A 23,963-nucleotide genomic window follows, 5' to 3' on the forward strand; every position below is an offset into this window, starting at 1 on the left:
ATCAGACTACTGAAGCAAACTACAAGTCAGCCTACGCTCTATTAGAGAAACGCTACGGTGATACACAATTAATTGTACAAGCATATATGGAATCATTGTGGTCTCATCCAGCACCGAGTTATAATGCGACATCGCTTAAAGACTTCCACGATAGCCTTGAAACCACTGTGCGATCGCTCAGAGCTCTGGGAAAGCCTGAATCTGGATACGAAGAGCTACTAATTCCCCTTCTACTCAAAAAGTTACCTGCCCAATTTCGACGTGACCTTGCTCGATCAAACGGTGATCAAACATGGACATTGGCAACTTTCAGCATAGCGATGATACGCGTACTCGAAGTCGGGCTGGACGAGGACGATGTTGACGATACATCATAGCCTTCATCTATCTCTGCATTTACTACCAGCAGTCAAACTACTGGAGGTAACCAAATAGCAACAGTGCAAGGTAATGATCAATACAAATCGAAAAACAAATCGAAATATAACCGACACAATGCTGCTACACGATACAATGACCGACGACAGACATCACAGCGTGCGTCCAAACCGCCACACTGCATATACTGTAGAGGTAAACACTACACAACTGACTGCCATGTTTTAAGCTCTCGACCCGACAGACTCAACTTTATACACGAAAATAAACTATGTTATAACTGTCTTGGCTCACATCTAGCGCGTGAATGTCGCTCTCAGTGGACATGTCGCACCTGCAAGAAAAAACACCATTCCTCTATACATTCGGACTCCTCGACCAGCGCAGCGCAAAAAACTTCTGAAACTCACGTAAACTTTGCGCATGCTAATTCATATCGGCGACCGTTTCTCGACGGGCCGTCAAAAACGGACCCAGCGCCACCTCCGCGCGTGCTTCTCAAAACAGCTCGAATTACTACTATTGGTAATGGTAATTCTCAGGTCGCCACAGTCCTATTTGACGAAGGGGCTGACAGGAGTTTTATAACCACTAAGTTCGCTGCCTCGATTAAAGCGAACACTAACTATTTGGAGACCCTAAATCTCAAGGCATTTTCGAATAGCAAAACTGGGTATAAAACCATACCACGAACTACAGTCGCTCTCCTACAACGAGACGGCTACAAAAGTCCCATTGACTTGCTCATCGTTGATGAGATTTCTGATAATCTTGACAATAACGTTACTGGTGACCTACGTAACATACCACACTTACGAAACCTACCTCTAGCGCATCCAATCACAAGTGACACCACACTGACTATAGATGTACTTATTGGTGCGGATCGGTATTGGGACTACGTAGGAAACCACATTATAAGGGGAACCAGTCCTGTAGCAGTTTCCTCTGCCTTTGGTTATTTACTTTCGGGACCAGTCTATTCAACTAAGAGAAGAGGCCATAATACGAATACATTTCATATTTCCTCGATCAAAACACCAGACCCCGAGCTCGATAAACTTGTCGCCAACTACTGGGACCTCGAAACGGTAGGCATCCATGACACCATCAAAGTAAGCGAAACCAAAGCCACCCATGATGAACAACATCGCCAATTTGTTGATAATTGCTTGTCCTGCAAGGACGGAAGGTATATCGCTAAGTTACCATGGCGACCAGATCATGATATTTTGCCGACAAACTTACAGTCAGCCACCTCACGCACCAGAAATATGATCAACAAATTGCCAAGCGAACTTGTGAAAGTTTACGACACCATCATACAAGATCAACTTAAGCAGGGCTTCATCGAGGAAGTCACAGACGACGATCGAGAAATCGGACACTACCTGCCTCATCGATCGGTCTCAAAGGACAGCGAGTCCACTCTGATCAGAATCGTATATGATTGTTCAGCAACTTCAAAACGGGATCAACCCAGTTTAAATCAATGTTTAGTCACCGGACCGCCACTGCACAACTCGCTGACGTCGATACTAATTCGATTTCGCTCAAACCCAATAGCTATGACGGCAGACATTGAGAAGACATTTCTGCAGATACAGCTGGATGAATCCGACAGAAAATTCACTAAATTTCTGTGGTTAAGCGACCCGACTGACATTGCTAGTCCCTTCAAGACGTACCAATTTAAGGCAATATTGTTCGGCGCAACCAGTTCACCTTTTATTTTAAACGCGGCACTGCGACATCTGACCGATTCATATTCCGATAATCCTACTGCAATTAATTTGCAAAAGAATTTATATGTGGACGACGTGGTTACTGGCTGTGAAACACCAATGCAAGCTTTGCAGTTTTACGAACAATCCACTGAAATGCTCGCTACACGTAAGTTTAACTTACGATCATGGAGTACAAATGACACCCTCTTAAAGAAAACTACGAAAATCGACGGCCGTTCAAGTGACAAAGAAACAGTCTCAATTCTCGGTATTCTATGGAATTCCAGTTCCGATTATCTTCAGGTAAAGAAAATGAAATCTCCCGATTTTGGAAAGTTTACTACCAAACGAGACGTCACCTCTTACAGCGCGAGTTTATACGATCCATTGGGATTGTATTCTCCGGTTCACGTCCGAGCAAAACTACTTATTCAAGCCCTATGGTTAAACAACAGTGATTGGGACCAAGCCATCGATTCTAAATTTCTCCTACAATGGCAAGGCATCGCAGCGGATCTCTATCAAGTAACAAAGAACAGCGGAATTCCACGTAAGTACTTTACAATACAACCTCAGAATGTCGAAATTCATGTTTTCGCAGACGCCTCAGAACGTGCTTACGGTGCTTCAGTATACTTGGTCTCTGAACACGAATCTACACTTGTTATCGCGAAGACACGTGTCACTCCCATTGGTAAACAAGCGTTGACATTACCACGACTCGAGTTGATGGGAGCATTGATCGGAACACGGCTTGGCCAGTTTGTATCTGAATCCCTTAAAGACAATTTCAATATTACCAAACGCCTTCTGTGGTCGGACAATCAGATAACACTACACTGGTTGAACGGGCGAGGGAGACAAGATGTCTTTACTAAAAACCGCGTTTTGGAAATCACATCCCACCATCAAGAGTACCGCTACGTACCCACTTCACAGAACCCAGCTGATCTCTTAACCAGGGGAATTTCTCCGCGTCAACTGAGTGAGTCTCGTATTTGGTGGTTTGGCCCCGATTGGTTAACTAATAGCGCCTTATGGCCGAAATGTGAATTGTTTCCTATCGAAATAACCGAAAGTGTCAACGAGCAATTGGATCCTGCGACTGCGCCAAAATGTCTCACAGAAACTGCGATACATCATATGTCAACTGTTACTAAGCCAACTTTGCTGCAAACAGAATTCGGTGACATACTACCCGCTACAAATATGCGTGATACTCCAGTGAATACTGACAATTTTCCGCGCCAAGTTGGATTCAGTATTGACAGTATATTTCAAGTCAATAATTATCGCGATCTCTCTCATTTATTACGAATTACGGCTCTTGTACTACGTTTCGTACATAATATTAAAGCAAAGCTAACTCGACGGCCATTGAACATTTCTAGTCTCCATGGAAACGCACCAACTGCGTCCGAGATCAATGACGCTGAGCACAGGTGGTTGAAAGCTGTTCAACACATTCACTACTCGGACGAAATACTCTATTTACAGCGCCAGGCGAAACAAGTTGGACCACTTTGTAATCAACTCAAGTTATTTCTCGATGATGACGGGATTCTACGAGCAGGAGGCCGACTCCAGAACATATCCCTTCCCTATGATAGTATCCATCCAATTTTACTACCAGGGAAACACGCTTTCACGTCAGCGGTCATACGTGATACCCACCGTCGTTTACAACATGCAGGACCAAATGCAACCGCAACCAGTATACGCGAACGCTATTGGATTATATCCATTCGCCGATATGTGAACATAGAACTCAATAAATGTGTGGTGTGTAAGCGAGTAGATGGGCCAGCCTATTCCAAACCGATCCCCGCTCCACTTCCTACTTTCCGAGTTCAAGAAGCAGACCCCTTTTCCGTGTGCGGTATCGACTATACAGGACATTTATTCGTCAAAGATCCTATCTCAAAATCAGTTGTGAAAACCTATATTTGTCTGTTTACGTGTGCGATAACACGAGCAGTTCACTTGGAGCTTGTGCCAGACTTAACAACAACATCATTTATTCAAGCCCTCCGAAGTTTTTCAGCTAGACGTAGTACTCCTAAATTAATTGTTTCGGACAACGCCACTACGTTTGTATCGGCCGCCAATGAACTCAAAACCCTGATGTCCGATCCTGCAGTTCAGCGATACCTGACAAATCACCGAATCAACTGGAAATTTACTCCCAAGCGATCTCCTTGGAATGGGGGATTTTTCGAGCGTATGATAGCCATCACTAAGACTAGTCTAAAGAAAATTCTCGGTCGCGCCTGTGTAACTTATATCGAAATGGAAACGATTGTGACGGAGATCGAGTCAGCAATCAACGATCGTCCCCTTACACATCTTTCTACTGACGACAACGATTTAAATCCACTTACGCCCTCCCACCTGGTCAACGGAAGAAATATTTGCTGTTTACCAAGGCAAACAGTCATCAATCCTAACTCCAATTTCGCCACAGATCACCAGTCAGCCAACCGGCGCTATGCGTATTTAACTACCTTGCTAACCGCATTTTGGAAAAGATGGTCTAACGAATATATCGTTTCACTGCGAGAACGACACCTTAATCAACACAGAGGAGTTAAAATCAACACTGTACGGGTCGGCGACATAGTACTTATTCACAACGATGTGCGTAAGCGGGTACATTGGCGTATGGGCCGTGTGACAAAGTTGTTACCGGGAGCCGACGGTATAGTTCGTGCTGTGGAACTAGCAACCCAAAACGGTTCCACAAATCGATCTATAACTCGACTGATTCCATTAGAATTGTCTACTGAATCTGAGACCGAATCACATCTAACCCGAGATTTGATGATTTCGAAACCCAATATGAATATTGATCAACGAGATGAACAAGCCGGAAGAAGGTCACACACAAGCAGTCCCGCCGGGGACGGTGACCAAAGACCACACGCAAGTAGCTCCAATGGGAGCGGTGGTGAATCCATCCAGCCACGACGATCGAAAAGGGCGACGGCTCGCATAGCTGAACGAAGAATTGAAAATCTGATCCAGCGTGATCTTGTGTGACATTAATAATAATAACTTTTATTTCATAATCGACTTTATGATGTACTTTCGTTCAAACTGCTTTGTATGTAAACTATATATTTGCGTTATTCATGCACATTGTTATTATCTTTATCGCTTTATTATCACGGAAATGAAACGTGTCTCATTCGAAAATTATGCTAGACGCATCTTTCGCGGCGGGAGTATGTCGGGGATGGGTTCGAATGATCATTTATTTTCATTCAATATTGCTTTAGTTACATTTATTGCGTGTTACGCGACTCTTCGCTTACGAGTACATTAATATTTCGTGCGTCCGTGTTGGCGCCTGAGCGTTGTTACATTGTTTAAAATTTCTAGTTGGTCGCGTGCCGGTCGCGTGCGGCACTCTCTCTTTTTTCTGTCTCATCTTAGCAGCAGTGTAAATTGACGTGTACGTTTAACCGCTGAATAAAGATCCATTGATAATAGATTTGCTTCCTATCTATTTCGGGAAACCATCAAGTGTTTTGTGGGACACACTCAAGCTTATATATTTTCTCAACCACATTTTGTTTCAGAATTTTAACATTACAGTAATCCAACCCCTCTTGCTGTATTTTGTGGTTTTCTGAGTATGTTGTTTTAAATGGTTAATGTGACAATGTGTAAAACTATTTTTGAGTATGTTTGAATGATTTTGTGTTATAAAATGTATTTTATATTATTGGCAATAAACATAGCAGAAGTCATTGGTTGAAATATAGAAAACCTTAGCATACATGCAAAAATACCTGTATGAGATACCTGTACGAGATACCTGTATGAGATACCTGTACGAGATACCTGTACGAGATACCTGTACGAGATACCTGTACGAGATACCTGTACGACATACCTGTACGACATACCTGTACGAGATACCTGTACGAGATACCTGTACGAGATACCTGTACGGGATACCTGTACGGGATACCTGTACGGGATACCTGTACGAGATACCTGTACGAGATACCTGTACGAGATACCTGTACGAGATACCTGTACGAGATACCTGTACGAGATACCTGTACGAGATACCTGTACGAGACACCTGTACGAGACACCTGTACGAGACACCTGTACGAGACACCTGTACGAGACACCTGTACGAGACACCTGTACGAGACACCTGTACGAGACACCTGTATGAGACACCTGTATGAAATACCTGTATGAAATACCTGTATGAGACACCTGTATGACATACCTGTATGAAATACCTGTATGAGATACCTGTATGAGATACCTGTATGAGATACCTGTACGAGATACCTGTACGAGATACCTGTACGAGATAAATGTACGAGATACCTGTACGAGATACCTGTACGAGATACCTGTACGAGATACCTGTACGAGATACCTGTACGAGATACCTGTATGAGATACCTGTATGACATACCTGTATGACATACCTGTATGAGATACCTGTATGAGATACCTGTATGAGATACCTGTATGAGATACCTGTACGAGATACCTGTACGAGATACCTGTACGAGATACCTGTACGAGATACCTGTACGAGATACCTGTACGAGATACCTGTACGAGATACCTGTACGAGATACCTGTACGAGACACCTGTACGAGACACCTGTACGAGACACCTGTATGAAATACCTGTATGAGATACCTGTATGAGATACCTGTATAAGATACCTGTATGAGACACCTGTACGACCTGTACGAGATACCTGTACGAGACACCTGTACGAGACACCTGTACGAGACACCTGTACGAGATACCTGTACGAGACACCTGTACGAGACACCTGTACGAGACACCTGTACGAGACACCTGTACGAGACACCTGTACGAGATACCTGTACGAGATACCTGTACGAGATACCTGTACGAGACACCTGTATTAGACACCTGTATGAGATACCTGTATGAGATACCTGTATGAGATACCTGTATGAGATACCTGTATGAGATACCTGTATGAGATACCTGTATGAGATACCTGTATGAGACACCTGTATGAGACACCTGTATGAGACACCTGTATGAGATACCTGTATGAGATACCTGTATGAGACACCTGTATGAGACACCTGTATGAGATACCTGTATGAGATACCTGTATGAGATACCTGTATGAGACACCTGTATGAGACACCTGTATGAGATACCTGTACGAGATACCTGTATGAGATACCTGTATGAAATACCTGTATGAGATACCTGTATGAGATACCTGTATGAGACACCTGTATGAGATACCTGTATGAGATATCTGTATGAATATGTATCAAATTTCAGGGGTTTCACGCATACTTTTTTTATTATACATGTACCACATTTACTGATATTGTTGTGGCCAAAATGCAATATCATCAAGCAAAATAATTCAAATTTAACTACATAAACCCTTTGTGCATGACTTCCCACCACAAGAGATCATTCTATATGTTATATCCATGAAGAACTCTTGGTATGGTTTTTATATTATGACCATCCACATCTATAACCAACTCAGAAATTATGGTGCTCACATCAACTGGCATGTAGCAGAGGTCAATGTGACCCATACTGCCTGAGTGCATACTTTGCGGTATTCTTATAATAACCTTATTATTATTATCTTTTTTCTGCTTGTAGTACTATAAAATATTTTACTTGGAATTAATTTTCGTTATTATTGCTGAGGATTGATTCAGTGAAACAAAATTCAGTGAATATACCTTTTTTCCTATAATAATTTACATTCAACTCGTCAAAAATTGGTGAAAATAAATTCCTTACAAAACACCCGAAAAATATTTCCAACAAAAATTATTCCCAGCTAAAATAAAGTATTTTACAGTAATAAATTATTGTGAGATGAGTCAGATGACAATGGAAACACTTCACACTGTGCAAATGTAAGTTACAGGATTATATTTCCATTGAATAACCTGGAATTGTTGGTGACATAATTTACCATCATTAAAAAAAAAAATTGAAAGTTTTGATGATGAATGCTAATGCAGAATTTTGTAGAACAGTAAAAAAAGAAATTATTGATGCAGATGTTTGAAAGAGTGCTAATACAGCTACATGTAATACAGGTAGAGTAGAAAAAACAAACATTTTTGATGCTCATGTACTGTAAAATACTTTATTTTCATTTGGAATTCATTTTTGCTATTTTTGGTGAAGGAATGATTCAGTGAAAATAAAATCCAGTGGATATACCTTTTTTTCTGCGTTTTACATTCAAGTCGTCACAAATCAGTGAAATCAAATTCCATACAAAAATGTCTTTTCAGTGAAAATTAATTCAAGCTAAAATAAAGTATTTTACAGTACTCTGTTAGTGAGAGAACAATTCAATGGTTGGTGATGTTGCTGGTACTAGCAAATAATCAAAATTTAACAAAATTCAGGAGAATTAAATATTTTCTTTCTTGTCTGGAGATTTTACTAAATTCTGGTTATTATGAGGGCAATAAGGGCATAATAATCTTGCCAGATTACCGTATTTGGAATTACTGGGACATGGGTAGGTTCTATTGCAGGCTTGTTTTGATGCCCATTGAAAGACTTTCTAAAATTACTATAAACCACACTTTGAGGTTGACAAATAAAATAACATTATGTGGTAGTGAACATTTCACTGGACTTTTGTGAAATTTTATTCCAACGAAACATCAAGATGTTAACATTTGACTGAAAATTAAACAGAATGTTTAAAGGGCAAGGATCGTCATGTCATGTCCTGTTTGATATGGAACTCATAGCGATTTGCAAAATACATTGTTTGTTTACAGGAAATTTAAACAAATGTTTTGAAGGTTAATTAACCAATAGAGTATAGTAACAACATTATGATGTACATGTATATTGTGATGTACATACAAGTATTACCCTAGACTGGGCGTCGTCTATTATCATGAAAAGTCATTTTGTGCTATCTGTGTATTTCCATAGTGATTCACCAGGCCATTCTTGAGTGCCCTGGAAAGGGCACTGTATTACCCCCATTTGTAGTAAAATATCAAATTATTATTGAAAACAAAATATGGCTGCTGGCAGGCAATTGAATTTACACAATATTTTAATATTGATTTTTAATTATCAATTATAATGCAATATTACAGGCCGATTGATTTATACTTGGATAATCAGATTAGCATCATAACATATGATATGATCATCATAATTACAATGATATTGAAAATAGCTATTAATAGAATAAAATAAATCGGTACCCAACATATCTAAGAACATAGTGAAAGCATAACCACTAGAAAACTGAAATTATTTGAATATGTAAGGAAGTTACACATTGCAGTACTCTTCCAGGCTTATGTACCAGACTAAGATTTAAGTTAATTAGCATATCAATGACTAATTTGCATATAGATAATTATAGATAAATATCATTATAGTACAAATACAATGTAACAAAATAACAATACATGTGTTATCTATCGTTTTCTTGAAAATTCAAGCATGGCTGCACTTGCATTCATAATAAAATCAATCAATCTAGCAAACATCCAATAAATGCAGGTAGAAAATATGAACCAAATAATAAATATGAATATTAGTTTGTTCAACCCTATTAATATTTTGACAAAGCAATTTTCTGTAGCCTTAGAGGTTGTATATGCAATTATTTAGATTTTTTAGCATGTAAGAAAACTATTGATGTCGATGTGAATTGTGTTTGTAATTGACACTTTCTTATCCAATCATTATGCTAGATTTGCTCAATTACATGTACAAACACATCTCCACATTATAAACCAAAAATTACATTTATTGTATTCAGGGTAATTAAAACATAACTTATTTTGTAACAGGCACACATGCATTTATTATGTGAGCATATGCTCCAGAGCTAATATGGTACCACATTTTTTTTTATCAGAAATGATACAGTAGCTAGAATCTATAAGTGATGACAGAATCAAAGTATATGCTAGAAAAATGTTCCCATCAGTAATAATTTCAAAATCCTACAAAATCTCTTCTTCACAATTTGAATCTACTTCCTGCCAACAACTTGGGGAGACATTTGGCACATTCATATGCATTGTTTTTCAATTTTTTTTTGGTAAATTTTTTATGTTGACGTAGTTTAGCCGAAAAATATTAATATTTGTATATTAAAGAGCAATGCAGAGATGGAAAGAATACAGTTATGGCTTTTTACAAACAGTAAATGCTATTGTTTTCAGCTCTAGATGTTTAATAATATGAGGTTATTATGAGGATACTGCAAAGTATGCACGAAGACAGTACAGCGAGAGTATCGACTGTCACGCAGTGGAATACATCATGGGAATGCTGAAATCCAAAACGTTTAGAAGAGATTTAACAAGGGTCCGGTCAAACCCTAGGGGCAGCCATGTTTGCTTTTTCTTATTAAAGCATGCTTACGCACAAAATCATTCCATATTTGGAATTCGCGTTTCTTAATATGGTAGGATGAAAATACCTAGTGCAATGCCGCAAAATTACGACACACTCTAACTTATGGCGTTACAGTGACAGATGTATAATAATTTAAATTGAATTTACTAAGTTATTAAATTATCACAATAGATAAAGTCAATAAATAAAGTCAGACTGTCTATGTTTAAATATATTGCCATCAATATATATATGACCGAGCACACCAACACAATGACATAGCTGTGTCATTATTTATTCAAAGTATGGTATGTACCATGTGAGAGATGAATGACCTATCAAAAGAAGAGTTTCCTTCTCACCTGTACAATGATCTGTTACTTTGTATGCAGTTTTAATTTATGCCGTGCTATGATTTGCGGCGTTAATACTACAAGATTAAACAAACTACTGAATGCCAGGCAACACTTGTCCCATTGCCGCTAGGATACGTACAACGTTAAATTAACCAAGTATTCTTTCATTGTTCGGCATTAGGACATACCAGTACATGGTTATCATTATCATGTATTGGTATGCATCACAGATAAACCTTGATTTTTGTAGCATCAGTATTTTTTATATTCTGAACTGCAAACACTGTCCAGTTTTTAAATTAAGTAAAGAATGCCATTCACAGTTCTAGTTTAAAACTCGCTATACTGTAGAAATAAATCTACAAGGTAACCAGATGTTATGATAACAAGATGTCAGACATATTTTATTAGCTTGTAGTGATATCCCTGGGCAATTATAACTGCAAATATATTACCACCTTTTAGTTATTATTGCTAGGCGGTTTCATTTAAATAATAACATTTCAGTTCTTAATAATTTTGCACAACTTCCTAAGTGAATTGTTATTAACTATAATACTATAGTTTCCATGGAAATGTGGTTATAAATGTGAGGGGCTGTTAATTTTGATCAGTACCAACCCTTCGCAATTTTGTAACTAAGGAAATTCCTAATAAATTAAATTTTTCAGTGATATTTTTTCGCCCTCCCTTCCTTCCATTTTTAAAAACTAAAACCACTAACACCTGCAGGTCAGGTTATACATATATGATATTTAAATACTAGACATACTAGTAATTTATCAGCATTTTTATTACTAGTCAGAAATGAGTAACAGGCATCCGGAATATGTAATGAAATTATAAAATTATGAACTACTATATGATATGCCGTAGGTATCATATTTTTAACCCCTAAATTATTAATTAAATTGATATTTATGACTGATTTAACTTATACTGGGTAAACGGTCATTTAATTTCAGCACATAAAACTGTGTAAAGTCGTCTTGGCCTTGAGTTGATAGTCTGTGGCATGGGATCATGACGACTGGCTGCAATGTGGGACGTGTAATAATACAGCGACGAACAGAGTTGCGAACACAGAGTTGCAAACACAGAGTTGCGAACACAGACTTGTGGTCTGAGCACAAACATTTGCTACACGATACACACACACAGATTCCATTGTAGTCTTGTTTGAGAATCGACAAACAAACAACAAATTCGTGAAAAACAACGTTATGTCAACGGTACGTCGGTAGCCCCTGCCAAATAATTACAGTCAAATTAAAATCTCTTCCAATTATACACCCTCTCGAAAAGAATACTCACTTGGGGGTTTGTCATGCTTCTTCTCTCTGCTGATCACCGGTCCATCGGTCAAAGTCAGCTACGATTCCTTGTTTACACAAATATTCAAAGAATTCTGCACACAATAACACAATACGAGTATTTGCACCGGGAAACCCTCCACCTTTCAAAAATTCGCACAAAAGCCGTCGTTTGTCTTTCCATATACCAATACGCGAGGTCAAAGTTTAAAACAAAAATACACAATAGTTTTCCTTTAGTAGCATTGTTGTGTGTCATATTCATCTTAAAACCGCATTTTATATATCAGTTTTCAACTATTTCACACGATAGCGTGAAGCTGAAGCATCCTACTTTCGTAAATGCTACGAACTATTTTATCGAGAGAAAGGGAATCCCAGCGGAATGATAAGCAGTAGGCAGTCATTTACTTTCAATATTGGTCAGATCATGGTATAAATCAAAACAAAACTGATACGCTGGGGGGGGGGGGGTCAAATCAGACAATTTCACGATCTGTCGCTGTCAAATGCAGCGTGAATAAACTAAGTGGTTCTATATGGTCTGTCGGACACTGTGCACGGAGATATAATTTGTATTAATTAAATGCTGCAGTATACTAGTAATTAGGGCAGTTCAGCGAGGGCGTGGTCATTGGTGATTCATAACCGCTGCCTGACAACGTTTACCTTGGTTTACACAGTGAAATAAAAAGAATATATAAACATCTGCTAATTCATACCTTATTAAAACAAGCGTTTATAATTTCTTGATTAAATAAAACACTTCTCCCCCCCCCCATAGTAGATAGAATTATTTACTAATAAAATCTGTATTAGAATTCACGTTTTTTATTGAAAGGTTACAATGCAACAGAGGGGGTGTGGTTTCTATTAAATCATTTACACATATGAGAAATACAGCTTCTAATACAGATTTTATTGGTACTATCAGTTATATATGACTTAATACAAAATTTGTGAAAGTTGTAATCTAAGCTTGATGTACAACATTTTACATTTTTATGTTTAGTATTTCAGACTGAAGGGGGGTCATTGGTTCATACAAATCCTCTACAATCTGAATATTTGTATTAATTGAGCTTTTTTATGGTTTATTTGTATTTTCACAAAGAACTTGAACTGAGTAAAATGTAGTTGTGAATAAACTAATATATTTTTGTTGTTGTTCTTAGATCTTATTCTGTCATTACTGTATTGGGAGTTACAAATACCGGTACAGGGCTGCAAGTACTTGACAAATTGAAATACCAGATGTTACAAACAATTGATTTTGTGAACATTGTTATTTGTGATTTGATTTGGATAATGTAATTGGTGAGGAAATTTTGTGAGAAACGTTTTGCTGCTAGAAATTGTCAAAATTTTTTTTATTTAGAGAAAGTTTGAACCAAATTAAAGATTATGTCATGTTTGTCTTACATAACTATCATGTCAGCACCCCCCCCCCCACCATACTCAATATACGTATGCACACATCGGTTTATCACCTACAAGGTGATTCTCTTTGTTTGTTTATACTGATGTAAGCTGATTTTGAACTAGCTCGCTTTTGTCTTTTATCCAAGTCGGTAAACTAATGAATATTCATAGACAGGGTGACTAAGTCAGCTTGAGCAAAACTATAAATAAAAGAAAAAAAAATAAATAAATAAACGCTGCTCTGACTGATAAATATGATATATAGAAGATAATATTTGATAATCGTAGTCCTAAATAACTATTAAAAATAGCTAGACGTTTCGAGCAATGGCTCTTTATCGATAGCATAGAAGAAAGTGTTATAACGTAGAGGTAGAACATAGGAACGTAAGAACGCGCATGAACTATAAGTTAGAATCACAAAAAATTCCACAATAGAACAAATAACGCGCCTTAGGTAGTGAGCTCAACAAATGAGTTGAACTGTTTGTTAATACCATGGGGTTCTTTAGTTCCAAGGCGGAATATAGTTTCCTCCTCGACACACCTGAGCTGATTTTCGTTGCCATTGACAACACATACACCAGAAATAGACATATCTGTAATATTATGTCCACTAGAATTAAAATGAAGTGAAACCAGATAATAACGATTTTTCTGTCTAGTTTGCCGTAGATGCTCAGCAAACCGATCACCCAGTCGACGAACTGTAGAACCAATGTAAAGTTTCCCGCATTTAATACATGAAATGCAATATACAACATTCATAGTGATACAACTGAACGGATATTTGACCGCAACATCTCCCTTGGGATCAAATATACGATTAGAGTATGTAATAAAAGGACATTAAGTATTACACGTAGGACGATTACACGGGACAGAACCATATTTCTCAGGGTCTCCCCTTTCACCCGTATGCACCAATACCCTCCTTAAATTAGTGTCACAGCGCCAGGCAGTAGTAGGCATTAGTGGAAACGTAGAACTTGTCTCCTCGCTGGTCTGTAAAATGTGAAAATGTTTGTACATAATGTTTCTAATCCTGACATTTAAAGGATGGTACGCAAGTACCAAAATTACACGATCCTGATTGCCTACGGTTTCCCGTAATGCTATATTTTAACTTGGCTTGAATGGTCCCAATGGCGTTCATGACTTTGTCTTCAGGAACTTTTCACAGCTATAAAATTTCGCAATTTCAGACTTCAAAATTTATCTTATGAAATATAGTCTACATTATTTGCCACATGTATCACATACACAAACAAAATGTATGTTAAGGCTTGACATATCTTTATTGATTATACATGTACATGTACACACTATTTACAAACATGTAATCTTTCACTACATCCTATTAGTAATATCTGAAATCCCTACTATTACAGAATTTATAGTTATTCTAGAAACAAAAAAGCATAAATATAATACAATGTATAAATACTGTTTTAAAGATATCTGACCCGAGTTGTATTGCAAACATCTTTGTAATCTGCCTTTTAGTCAGAATACACAAAAGCAACAAACATTCATCAAGCAAGTGGGAAACAATGATATATGGCGCCCTCTATGAGAACGTGTCAGAAATGCTGGAGGGCGCTGTGCAGTATCTTTTTTACTGTTGATAGGGCCAAACCTCAGACTAGTAATACTAGTCTGAGGCCAAACCTACCATATATCTGATATATACAGTTCAATTATAATAGGCATTCTGCTTGTTCCCTGAAGGTCACATATTCTTGTAGATTTTGGAGGATGGGGCTATAAATTCATTATAAATGAGAATTTCTAAATAATTACTAAAAAGTACAATTGTCATTGAAGTTCAATAACAGCCAAACATAAAAACAGAAATATAGTATTCTAAATAATCGCTGTTATATGGCAATAACCCCAGAAAATTCCAGGATGTATGACCTTTATGGGTCAAAGTGCCAGGATGTGTGACTTTTAGAGGTCATACATAAAGCCATACATGTACATTTGAATAATACAACTTTTTTTTCGAAACAGACTGTGTGTTATATTTCCAAATAGAAATATCAATCAATCTGAGTAGGTTTTTTATAGAAAACTGTATTTCAAAAATTCATATCATAGACTACTTTTCTGGAAATAGCAAGACTGGGGGTATTGAAATATACCTGCTTTCTCATGTAATACAAACATGTCATATTACAGATATTCAATGAAAGGGAATTTTATTTTTGTAACTGCAATTGATACAAATGTATGTGTGCGCAAAGTTTTCTATTGATTTTCAAAGGTGTAAAAAAATAAATAAAATCCATCATCTATAAATGCATGCAATCAATAAAGTGATGTAGCAATTTTTGTAGATACCAATTAAATTGTTCACAAACGACTGAATACAAATTATATTTTACATAAAATAACTTACAAGATTAATAAATAATATTCAGTCTTAAAAATAATACAATATTTACAGCAGTCATCTAAGAAGTAGTTTTACAATATCATATTTGCTCTACGAGGAGCGCATGTGCTTAGATATGTGTGTTTTTGGTAAAAATATACAATACAAGCAGTTTTTGTATTACATGCACTTCTATCAAGATTGCACTTTTTTGATAGAATAAATATGATATTTTACTAAAAACCTTGATTTGTTCAAATACAAAAGCCAGTTATTGTTAAAGTTTGTTATCACTCCACTGACTTTGAATCTTTTATTTGCTCTAAATTGATATATTCAGTATATACCAAATACATTAGGTTTATACAGCATGTGTTTCTAATAGAGCAAATGCAGTATTTTCTGTAAACAGAATGACATCAAATGATCATACTTAACTTATTACATTATGTACATGTCAATCATTGAAAATTTAACATTATTTCAATAAAAGGAAATTGAATTCTAATATTATTATAATCTCATGTGTAAAAGGTCATACAGTGTGCCATAGAGGGTGCTATAACTTACAGTCAGACAAATAAAAAAATAAGACATTTCAGTCAATGTAGCCACTCGCAAGGAATGGTATTGCAAGGTCAACCTAGCACAGGTTGGTTTAGAATTACCGGTAAGTTCAAAGCATATCTGCAGTTGTCAGTTCATTACAACTTTCATAACTAGCATTGGTTGGTCACCACTAGTTAATATATTGGTTGGTAACTGCTGGTTAATATATTGGTTGGTAACCACTGGTTAATATATTGGTTGGTAACTGCTGGTTAATATATTAATTGGTAACCACTGGTTAATATATTGGTTGGTAACCACTGGTTAATATATTCTTGGTAACCACTGGTTAAAATATTGCTTGATAACCACTGGTTAATATATTGGTTGGTAACCACTGGTTAATATATTTCTTGATAACCACTGGTTAATATATTGCTTGATAACCACTGGTTAATATATTGGTTGGTAACCACTGGTTAATATATTGGTTGGTCACGACTGCATATTATGTTCAACTGGATAACACGTATTGTTTATAATTTAATGTCCATGATCCTAAAGATCCTGATTTCCCTGATCTGACAAGTAACTTTTCTTGTAAGATTTCAGCAACCTGGAAATAAAGAAAATATAAAGTTTAGAATTTTTGGGAGTTTAAAAATGACAGAACTTGTATATATCATTGTCATCCTCTTTTTCATAGCAAGATAAGAAATATCATCTGTAAAGTACATTGTTTGTTCAAATGAGATTTAAATGCTGTCCTTTTAATACATTGCCAGCTGAAAGGTCCAATGGATAGCCAAAATGAAAGGGAAAAACAGCTTTCATACTTTACTGTAGCTGCCAAGAATGTTGTGCTCAGATGTTGACAAACCTTGCCTTGAGACATTTTCTTCAAGTTTCTGATGACAATAATGGATTTAATTGAATTTTTTTGCTGACAAGTAAAATCCGTGAGAACAATTAAAATTAAAATCCATAAACTTCAAAACCCAATTAAAGATGATAAAATATCAATATAGTATAATTCACAGTATTTGTTACATAAGATGTATACACCTACCTTTTCAGCATCACCAAGATTGCAATACAGCCAGACTTCACTGTGTCCCTAGAGAACACAAACACATTCATTTTGTTAAATGAGAAGAATGTGAAAAATAAGTGTAATCAAATGGATACTAAAATATAAGTAGATGATGTCAGTGTGGTAAACAAAAATGTATTCATATACCGATGGTATGTACATCATTTGCTCTATTATCGTAAAATCTGTATTCTTTTTGAACAATCGAGAACCAAAAATTCACCATTTCTCATATGTGTAGATGCTCTAATAGAAGCTGCATCCCTTCAATTGCAATATACAATTTCAATAGAAAACTTGGCTTCTAATACAGATTTTTCAGTAGTAGTATGGTATGCGCTTATGTAAATTACATGTATTTGCTCTACGAGTAGCATTATGATTAGGTAAATGGTGTGTATCAAATGTCGAAATAAATAATCTTTTTAATCCAGTAAACAATATCATATTTGCTCTATGATTAGTGTATATGAAATAAATGACATAAGTGTATCTAAGGCAAAAATATGTCATTGTTTTATAATTCAGTATGCAATGCAAGTAAAAGACAGTCTGAGAGTTTTTTGATTTATTTGTGCTTCTATTGGAGATGTATTTTTAATAGCGTACTTTATACATTATTTTAAATTGTTCTGTTGTACTTTACATTTAGTTTAGCATTGCACTTTTCCAATTCACCCTCGGTAACAAGATGTGAGATTCTCTGCCATGCATCAGCTATATGGTGCCTTGAATCTGAAAATGAATAAAAAAATGAGAAAAATATATTAGATAAATTACACAAAATTTAAGTACATACATTTTTTTAACTGCCAAAGAAATGAAATCAGAAATGTTTTCTTTTATCATATCCACCCGGCAGACAAATAGGTATTTTAACACCATTAATTTTCAGCACTAGGAATTTTTGCATTTTGATGATTTCATAGCATACAAAAATTTACGAAAGACCCTGACGCTCCCATGTCATACATGTAAGACCCTCCAATCACTTTTACAAAATTTCACTGACTTGTGTGTTTTCTCCCTGCAAAACTAAAGCTGCTTAAAATGCCATAATATTTATCTTCAGGGTGAAAACACTGAGGTAATGCTAGCGTAATTAACGCCACGATTTAACACACTTGTACATACCTTTTAAAATCCATTTGGCTCTTTGTAGTGGGTTTTTGGTTTTCTTCTTATTTGATCTTCGTGGTGAGGACCGTAAATGTGTTTGTTGAAGATTACATGAACTGGAAGATTTACTAAAAGGAGCAGCACACCATGTCTGAAATCAAGACAAAAATTTTATTAAAAAGTTATTAGCATTCATACAATACAGAACTAATGAGAGTTACAGAATAAAAATCTTGATTTGTTCGAATACAAAAGTCAGTTATCACTCCACTGACTTTGAATCTTGTATTCAGCCAGTTAAATTCATAACCAAGTTACACTGAAGCAAGCAAAACAATTATTCAGCTTGTGCTCACAGTTTTGGGACATTTTGAGCATAGGATGCAGTGTCGACTTGGTTACTTCAATACATGTATCATATACAATGAAGTGTGACTGTAATGATATATCACTATTAAACCCAGTATATGTATCAACACTTTATATCATTTTCACTGATAGAAATGTTCACTATTTTATACCTTTTCTGGTATTTACAAAAATATTGAAGAACTTTCCAAGTAAAGAACCCCATGGTTTATGTACTTGACATCCATTCCAGTGACTACCCAATGCAATGGATGATAACATTTTCCGCATTACAGTAACTATGAAAATAAATTGCAATGTCATTAAGAAGAATGAGAATGTTCTACTTTCATCACTATGACCATTTTTATTTAAAAAAAATAATCAAACCAATATTACCAGTACTTTCCAATTTTTCTAAATACTGATACTAAATGCTAAATAGGGTAGAAGAGACCATTTTTAGTTCACTGTGAGACCTGTGCTAATCAGACGTTCGGTTCGCACGTTTCACACAATATGCGAGATGCCACAGTGAGTGAAATATCACCTATTACTCACTCTCTTGGTCAGTTTGATCTCTTCTTCATTTGAGTCAGCACTGTCCTCCGCAGACTGACGTCTTCTCAAGACGATTTCTTTCACAAATGCAGACATCTCTGGTTGTTGAGACTCCTCTCTCATTTTCAGTGTGACAAAACAAGACTTTCCCATCGGTGTCCATGGCTTTTTAAACTCTGATGACTGTAATTAAATTACATGTCTTCAGTTCCAATCATACAACAATATAATTACGAGGAATGGCACAATAGAGAGGCACAGATCTCAAAAAATACTTGTCCAGGTTGGTTGCTCGAAAGAAGCAGTTACTACCGGTAGTATGTAAAATCAAAATGGCTCATGGTTTAGTTTCTTAGGCAAGTGACAAAGCCCCATCACCCCAGCTATATGGTATACAGCAAGATATATTTAAATAGCTACATGCCATTTTAACAAATTTGATTTATTTAATGAATTACTGTAAAATACTTTTTTTTAGCTGAAATTATTTTTTGCTGAATAGACTTTTTGGGTGTTTTGTATGGAATTTATTTTCACTGATTTGTGTCAAGTTGAATGTAAAATATAGGAAAAAAGGTATATTCAATGAATTTTTTTCACCGAATCATTCCTTCAGCGAAAATTAATTCCAAACGAAAATAAAGTATTCTGCAGTAACAGAATCTTAATTCAGCTGAAGTCCCAAAGAACTTATTGTGCGAATATACTGTCTTTTAAATTAGCAACATCTTGAATTAGCAGAATTAAAGATTAGCTAAAAAAACAAACATGTTTTATAGTACCGGTATGTCCAAGTGATCATGTGACTGAATCAAAACTGACCTGTACTGAATATGGTGGACGGAAACTATCTGTGACATCCTCAGCAACGACCTCACGTCTTCTGTTTTTTCTTTCTTTCGTCATTTTCACAGTTTCGTGTGAACGTACAACCTGAGGTGATAGTACAGGAATCCAAACTTTACTGGATACAGCTACTGTAAAATACACAGGGGTACAGATATGGTAATTGTGAATAACATGAATCTGGTTGCATCGAGAGATGAAAAAAACTTGGTCGATTATTTTATTCATTAACGCTAAATGCATTGATTAATCACTGGGTCTTAGTTCTGCTATTTTTTTTTGACTGGTAACTGAGAAATTAAGTTCATGTGCTTAACTACAGAAAGTTATAACTAATCATTTCAAAAGAAAATCAGAATATAAAACACACTGAAAAAAGTGAAAGGCAGAATGCTGTATTTTAGTTTATGAACACGAGTATTTATAACAATATGTGAATACTGTTCATCAGCTTTTATTCAAATTCAAATATTTAATAAGCCTTCAAGCGACATAACTGTGACCACACACTCATTCAAAATGACGGGCTTGCTGATTGCATTAATTATGTAAAGTACCATTACCAAAGAAGAGCATACGCTTATATATATTACATGTTTCCATGGTCCAAAATAATAATTAGTGGATCATAACAAATCTGATTTTTGGGTTTATATTACCTAGAAATGCACTAATAGAGCAAATACGGTAGTACAGCACTTTCCATAAGAGTGTGCCACATATTTATTTTATATATCCCAGCCATGAACTTTGATCCCCAGGCACATAAATATAGAAAAAGTACATGGAAACACTTGTGTACCTGTGCACCCTATAGCAGTGTCAACACAACAGGTTAAATAAAAATAAAGCAGTTACATGCATGTTTAAATAAAATGTTGAAGCTTGCATGAACAAACTTGGACAGGTGTAACGATCACCATCTCTGTACATTATACTTGCTGTTACTGTGGAATACTTTATTTTCGCTGAAAAGGCTTTTTGGGCGTTTTGTATGGAATTTATTTTCACTGATTTTTGATGAGTTTGATGTGAAATATAGGAAAAAAAGTATATTCGCTGGATTTTATTTTCACGGAATCTTCCCTTCAGCGAAAATAGCGTATAAAATATTCTACAGTAAAGTATTCTACAGTATACAAGTATTTGAATCAGGTGACCACTGACAATCATTAACAGTGACTGTTACGACTGTTAGTGACTGTTATGTAAATGATTAGTGGGCGGGTTAATTTACATAAACCAATTGTCAAGTACAACAATAGAAATAGTCAATGCACTACTGCACAATATAGTCTCCTGAATGCCTCCATAAAAGTAACAGAATCACATGCCAAGTAAACCTTTCACTCCATAATCACCTGCATTTTAACACTCACTACTATTTACTGTGTTTTAATTAATCTGTCAACATTTGCACCATTTCATTGGAGAGAAATATAAATAAGAATCTATGTCTAGTAAGAACTTGAAATACAAAATGTAGTTGAAAAATATTCTTGTAATGACACAGTTACTGGTAATTTTGGGTTTAAATTACCTATTTTATAGTAACTCTGATTATTATATGTGGAAAACAACTGCACATTTTTACTGTAAAACAAGTTATTGTAGGTAATTTAATTGCCCTGTAATTTCATGAATTCAAAATAAAGCTTGCTCTCACAATCAGATTGTAGTACTTTAGATAAATTAATATTCTTATAATTCATTTTAAGAGTATTTTACAGTACAGTAGAACAAAAGTGACATGCCAATACTATTTAGTACTTTATTTTTTCGCTGAAAGAATGAATCAGTGAAAATACTTTTTTTCATATGTTTTGCATTCAACTCATCAAAATTCAGTAAAAAATAAATGTCATGCAAAATGGCCCAAATGCCTTCTCAGTAAATATTAATTCTAGCTAATATAAATTATTTTACAGTAGTCCCAGTACATTTAATAAGGCCGAATTTCTAGTTTTCCACCCACCCATTCAAATACCATTACACACTGCAGCATTGCAAATACAATAGAACAGGAAAATTAAAAAATTGACCCTCTTATCTGTAAACCAAACACAGCAGGGCAATGATAATGCCACAACAGATGGTTATTTTCTTTGACCAGGTGATAAAAAAATGACCTGCTATTTACAGCACTGTAAAAAAAATTCATAAATAAACTGGTGTCTGAATGAAAAAAATATGAATTTATGAAAGTAGAGTATACAAAGCTGTGGCACTATTTGAAACACCAAGTACAACATGTATATCTATTTTTCTAACCTATCAGAATATCTATTTTGCTTAACAATTTATAATTCCTGCAAATGACTCTTGCGTTAAAACAAGAGAAATATACTTTAGGGACTTAAGCTACAAATTACTTTTCTTGCAAACTGCAAAACTGCCTAATAACTAATTAAACGCTGAGAGTAAGTTCAAAATTAAACTATTAATCAGTGGTTTACTCTACATCTTTCATACAAGAAATAAATCATTGAATTTAGGATATATTATAGATTTACAAGTGAGAGATTCTCTCAAACACAAATCCAAAAAAAAATAAGATAGTGATTTTACCTGTTAGACAGAACCTATGCAGTTGAGATAGCACAGCTGAAGGCAATAATGCTACTTGCTGCTTGGAATGTCACTGTTAGGGGACTATGGAACGAAGCCAAGCGCCCGTTTACAACAGTGGTAACTGCCACTATGTTCTGGAACACAGCCAACTGATTTGGACAATAGATAGGGTGTCCCCACTCTTTACAATGACCCACTATTGAAAGTCAAGAGAACAATAGTTGAATTTTAACTTCAATCTGAAACAATTGTTAGGCATTCCCACACAAGTACACGGGGGAGGGGCCAAATCTACTTGTCTGTTTGTTGTCAATAAGACACAATAATTACATCCACAGCCAATTGTAATGCATCCATCAAACATGTCTGTCAAGGAGGGAAACTTTTGGGGGGAACTTGAATAACTGAAAAATACTGATAACAAGTCTTTTTGAGTAAATGGCAAGTTTTTCATGAGGAATTTGGTTCTTACTAGATAGTGCATCATTTGGTTTTGAGTGTACCCGGGGTGTTTTGTTTATTTATCTTCTTGTTTTTTTTAAATTTAATTCACTAAACAATGCCTATAATATGCATAATACTTGGAATTTACATGTACACTGCAAGGTACCATATTGTAATACACTAGTATACTGTAAAGGGGGTAATTATTCACTGGGTTTTAATTTTGCTTATTTTGCTGACTGGAAAATGCGCTAAATTAAAACTGAGTAAATATGTAAAATTTTGCATTGAACACATTATCTAAATGATAAAACCGTGAATTTAAAACCCATTGAATATGCCTGAAATGGTAAATCAGCTAAATTTAAACCCAGTGAAAATTAGTCATTTTACAGTACTTTATTTAATAGTGCTGTATATTCTAATTTCCATGTAAATGTTTTATAATAATAGAATTTTCAAGA

The 23,963-nt window shown here is 35.7% G+C and overlaps 2 protein-coding genes and 1 long non-coding RNA gene across 3 annotated transcripts; 1 reads left to right on the top strand and 2 right to left on the bottom strand.

Moving 5' to 3' along the window:
• Positions 1 to 513: 513 nt before the first annotated feature.
• Positions 514 to 5,144, top strand: LOC146733892 (uncharacterized). Its single transcript, XM_085490800.1, has 2 exons — positions 514 to 573; positions 921 to 5,144. Exons 1-2 carry the CDS (start codon positions 514 to 516, stop codon positions 5,142 to 5,144), a joined length of 4,284 nt encoding a protein of 1,427 aa, XP_085346926.1.
• A 9,723-nt stretch (positions 5,145 to 14,867) lies between these two features.
• LOC146733893 (uncharacterized) lies at positions 14,868 to 15,524 on the bottom strand. The gene is made up of 2 exons (XR_014931647.1): positions 15,260 to 15,524; positions 14,868 to 15,227 (listed from the first exon to the last, which is right to left on the bottom strand). It is a non-coding gene; the product is annotated as an uncharacterized LOC146733893 (long non-coding RNA).
• Positions 15,525 to 16,345: 821 nt separating this feature from the next.
• Positions 16,346 to 23,138, bottom strand: LOC100369749 (uncharacterized). Its single transcript, XM_085508272.1, has 7 exons — positions 23,053 to 23,138; positions 20,461 to 20,615; positions 19,639 to 19,821; positions 18,745 to 18,880; positions 18,257 to 18,345; positions 17,587 to 17,634; positions 16,346 to 17,133 (listed from the first exon to the last, which is right to left on the bottom strand). The coding sequence occupies exons 2-7, from the start codon at positions 20,542 to 20,544 to the stop codon at positions 17,032 to 17,034; spliced, it is 642 nt and encodes a 213-aa protein (XP_085364398.1). The 5' UTR covers positions 20,545 to 20,615; positions 23,053 to 23,138; the 3' UTR covers positions 16,346 to 17,031.
• Between the last annotated feature and the right edge of the window lie 825 nt (positions 23,139 to 23,963).

The sequence above is a fragment of the Saccoglossus kowalevskii genome, chromosome 15 (assembly GCF_978046115.1).
Source record: "Saccoglossus kowalevskii chromosome 15, keSacKowa6.1, whole genome shotgun sequence".
NCBI classification, from domain to species: domain Eukaryota; kingdom Metazoa; phylum Hemichordata; class Enteropneusta; family Harrimaniidae; genus Saccoglossus; species Saccoglossus kowalevskii.

Bases quoted from the DNA above. Each gene is read 5' to 3' on its own strand.
- LOC146733892 (XM_085490800.1), top strand. From the start codon at position 514: ATGACCGACGACAGACATCACAGCGTGCGTCCAAACCGCCACACTGCA. The intron at 574-920 runs GTAAACACTACA...GGTAATTCTCAG, and splicing joins ACACTGCATATACTGTAGAG to GTCGCCACAGTCCTATTTGA.
- LOC100369749 (XM_085508272.1), bottom strand. From the start codon at position 20,544: ATGACGAAAGAAAGAAAAAACAGAAGACGTGAGGTCGTTGCTGAGGAT. The intron at 18,881-19,638 runs GTGAGTAATAGG...TCTTGATTTCAG, and splicing joins AGATCAAACTGACCAAGAGA to ACATGGTGTGCTGCTCCTTT. The intron at 18,346-18,744 runs GTATGTACAAGT...ATTCATTTTCAG, and splicing joins AGCCAAATGGATTTTAAAAG to ATTCAAGGCACCATATAGCT.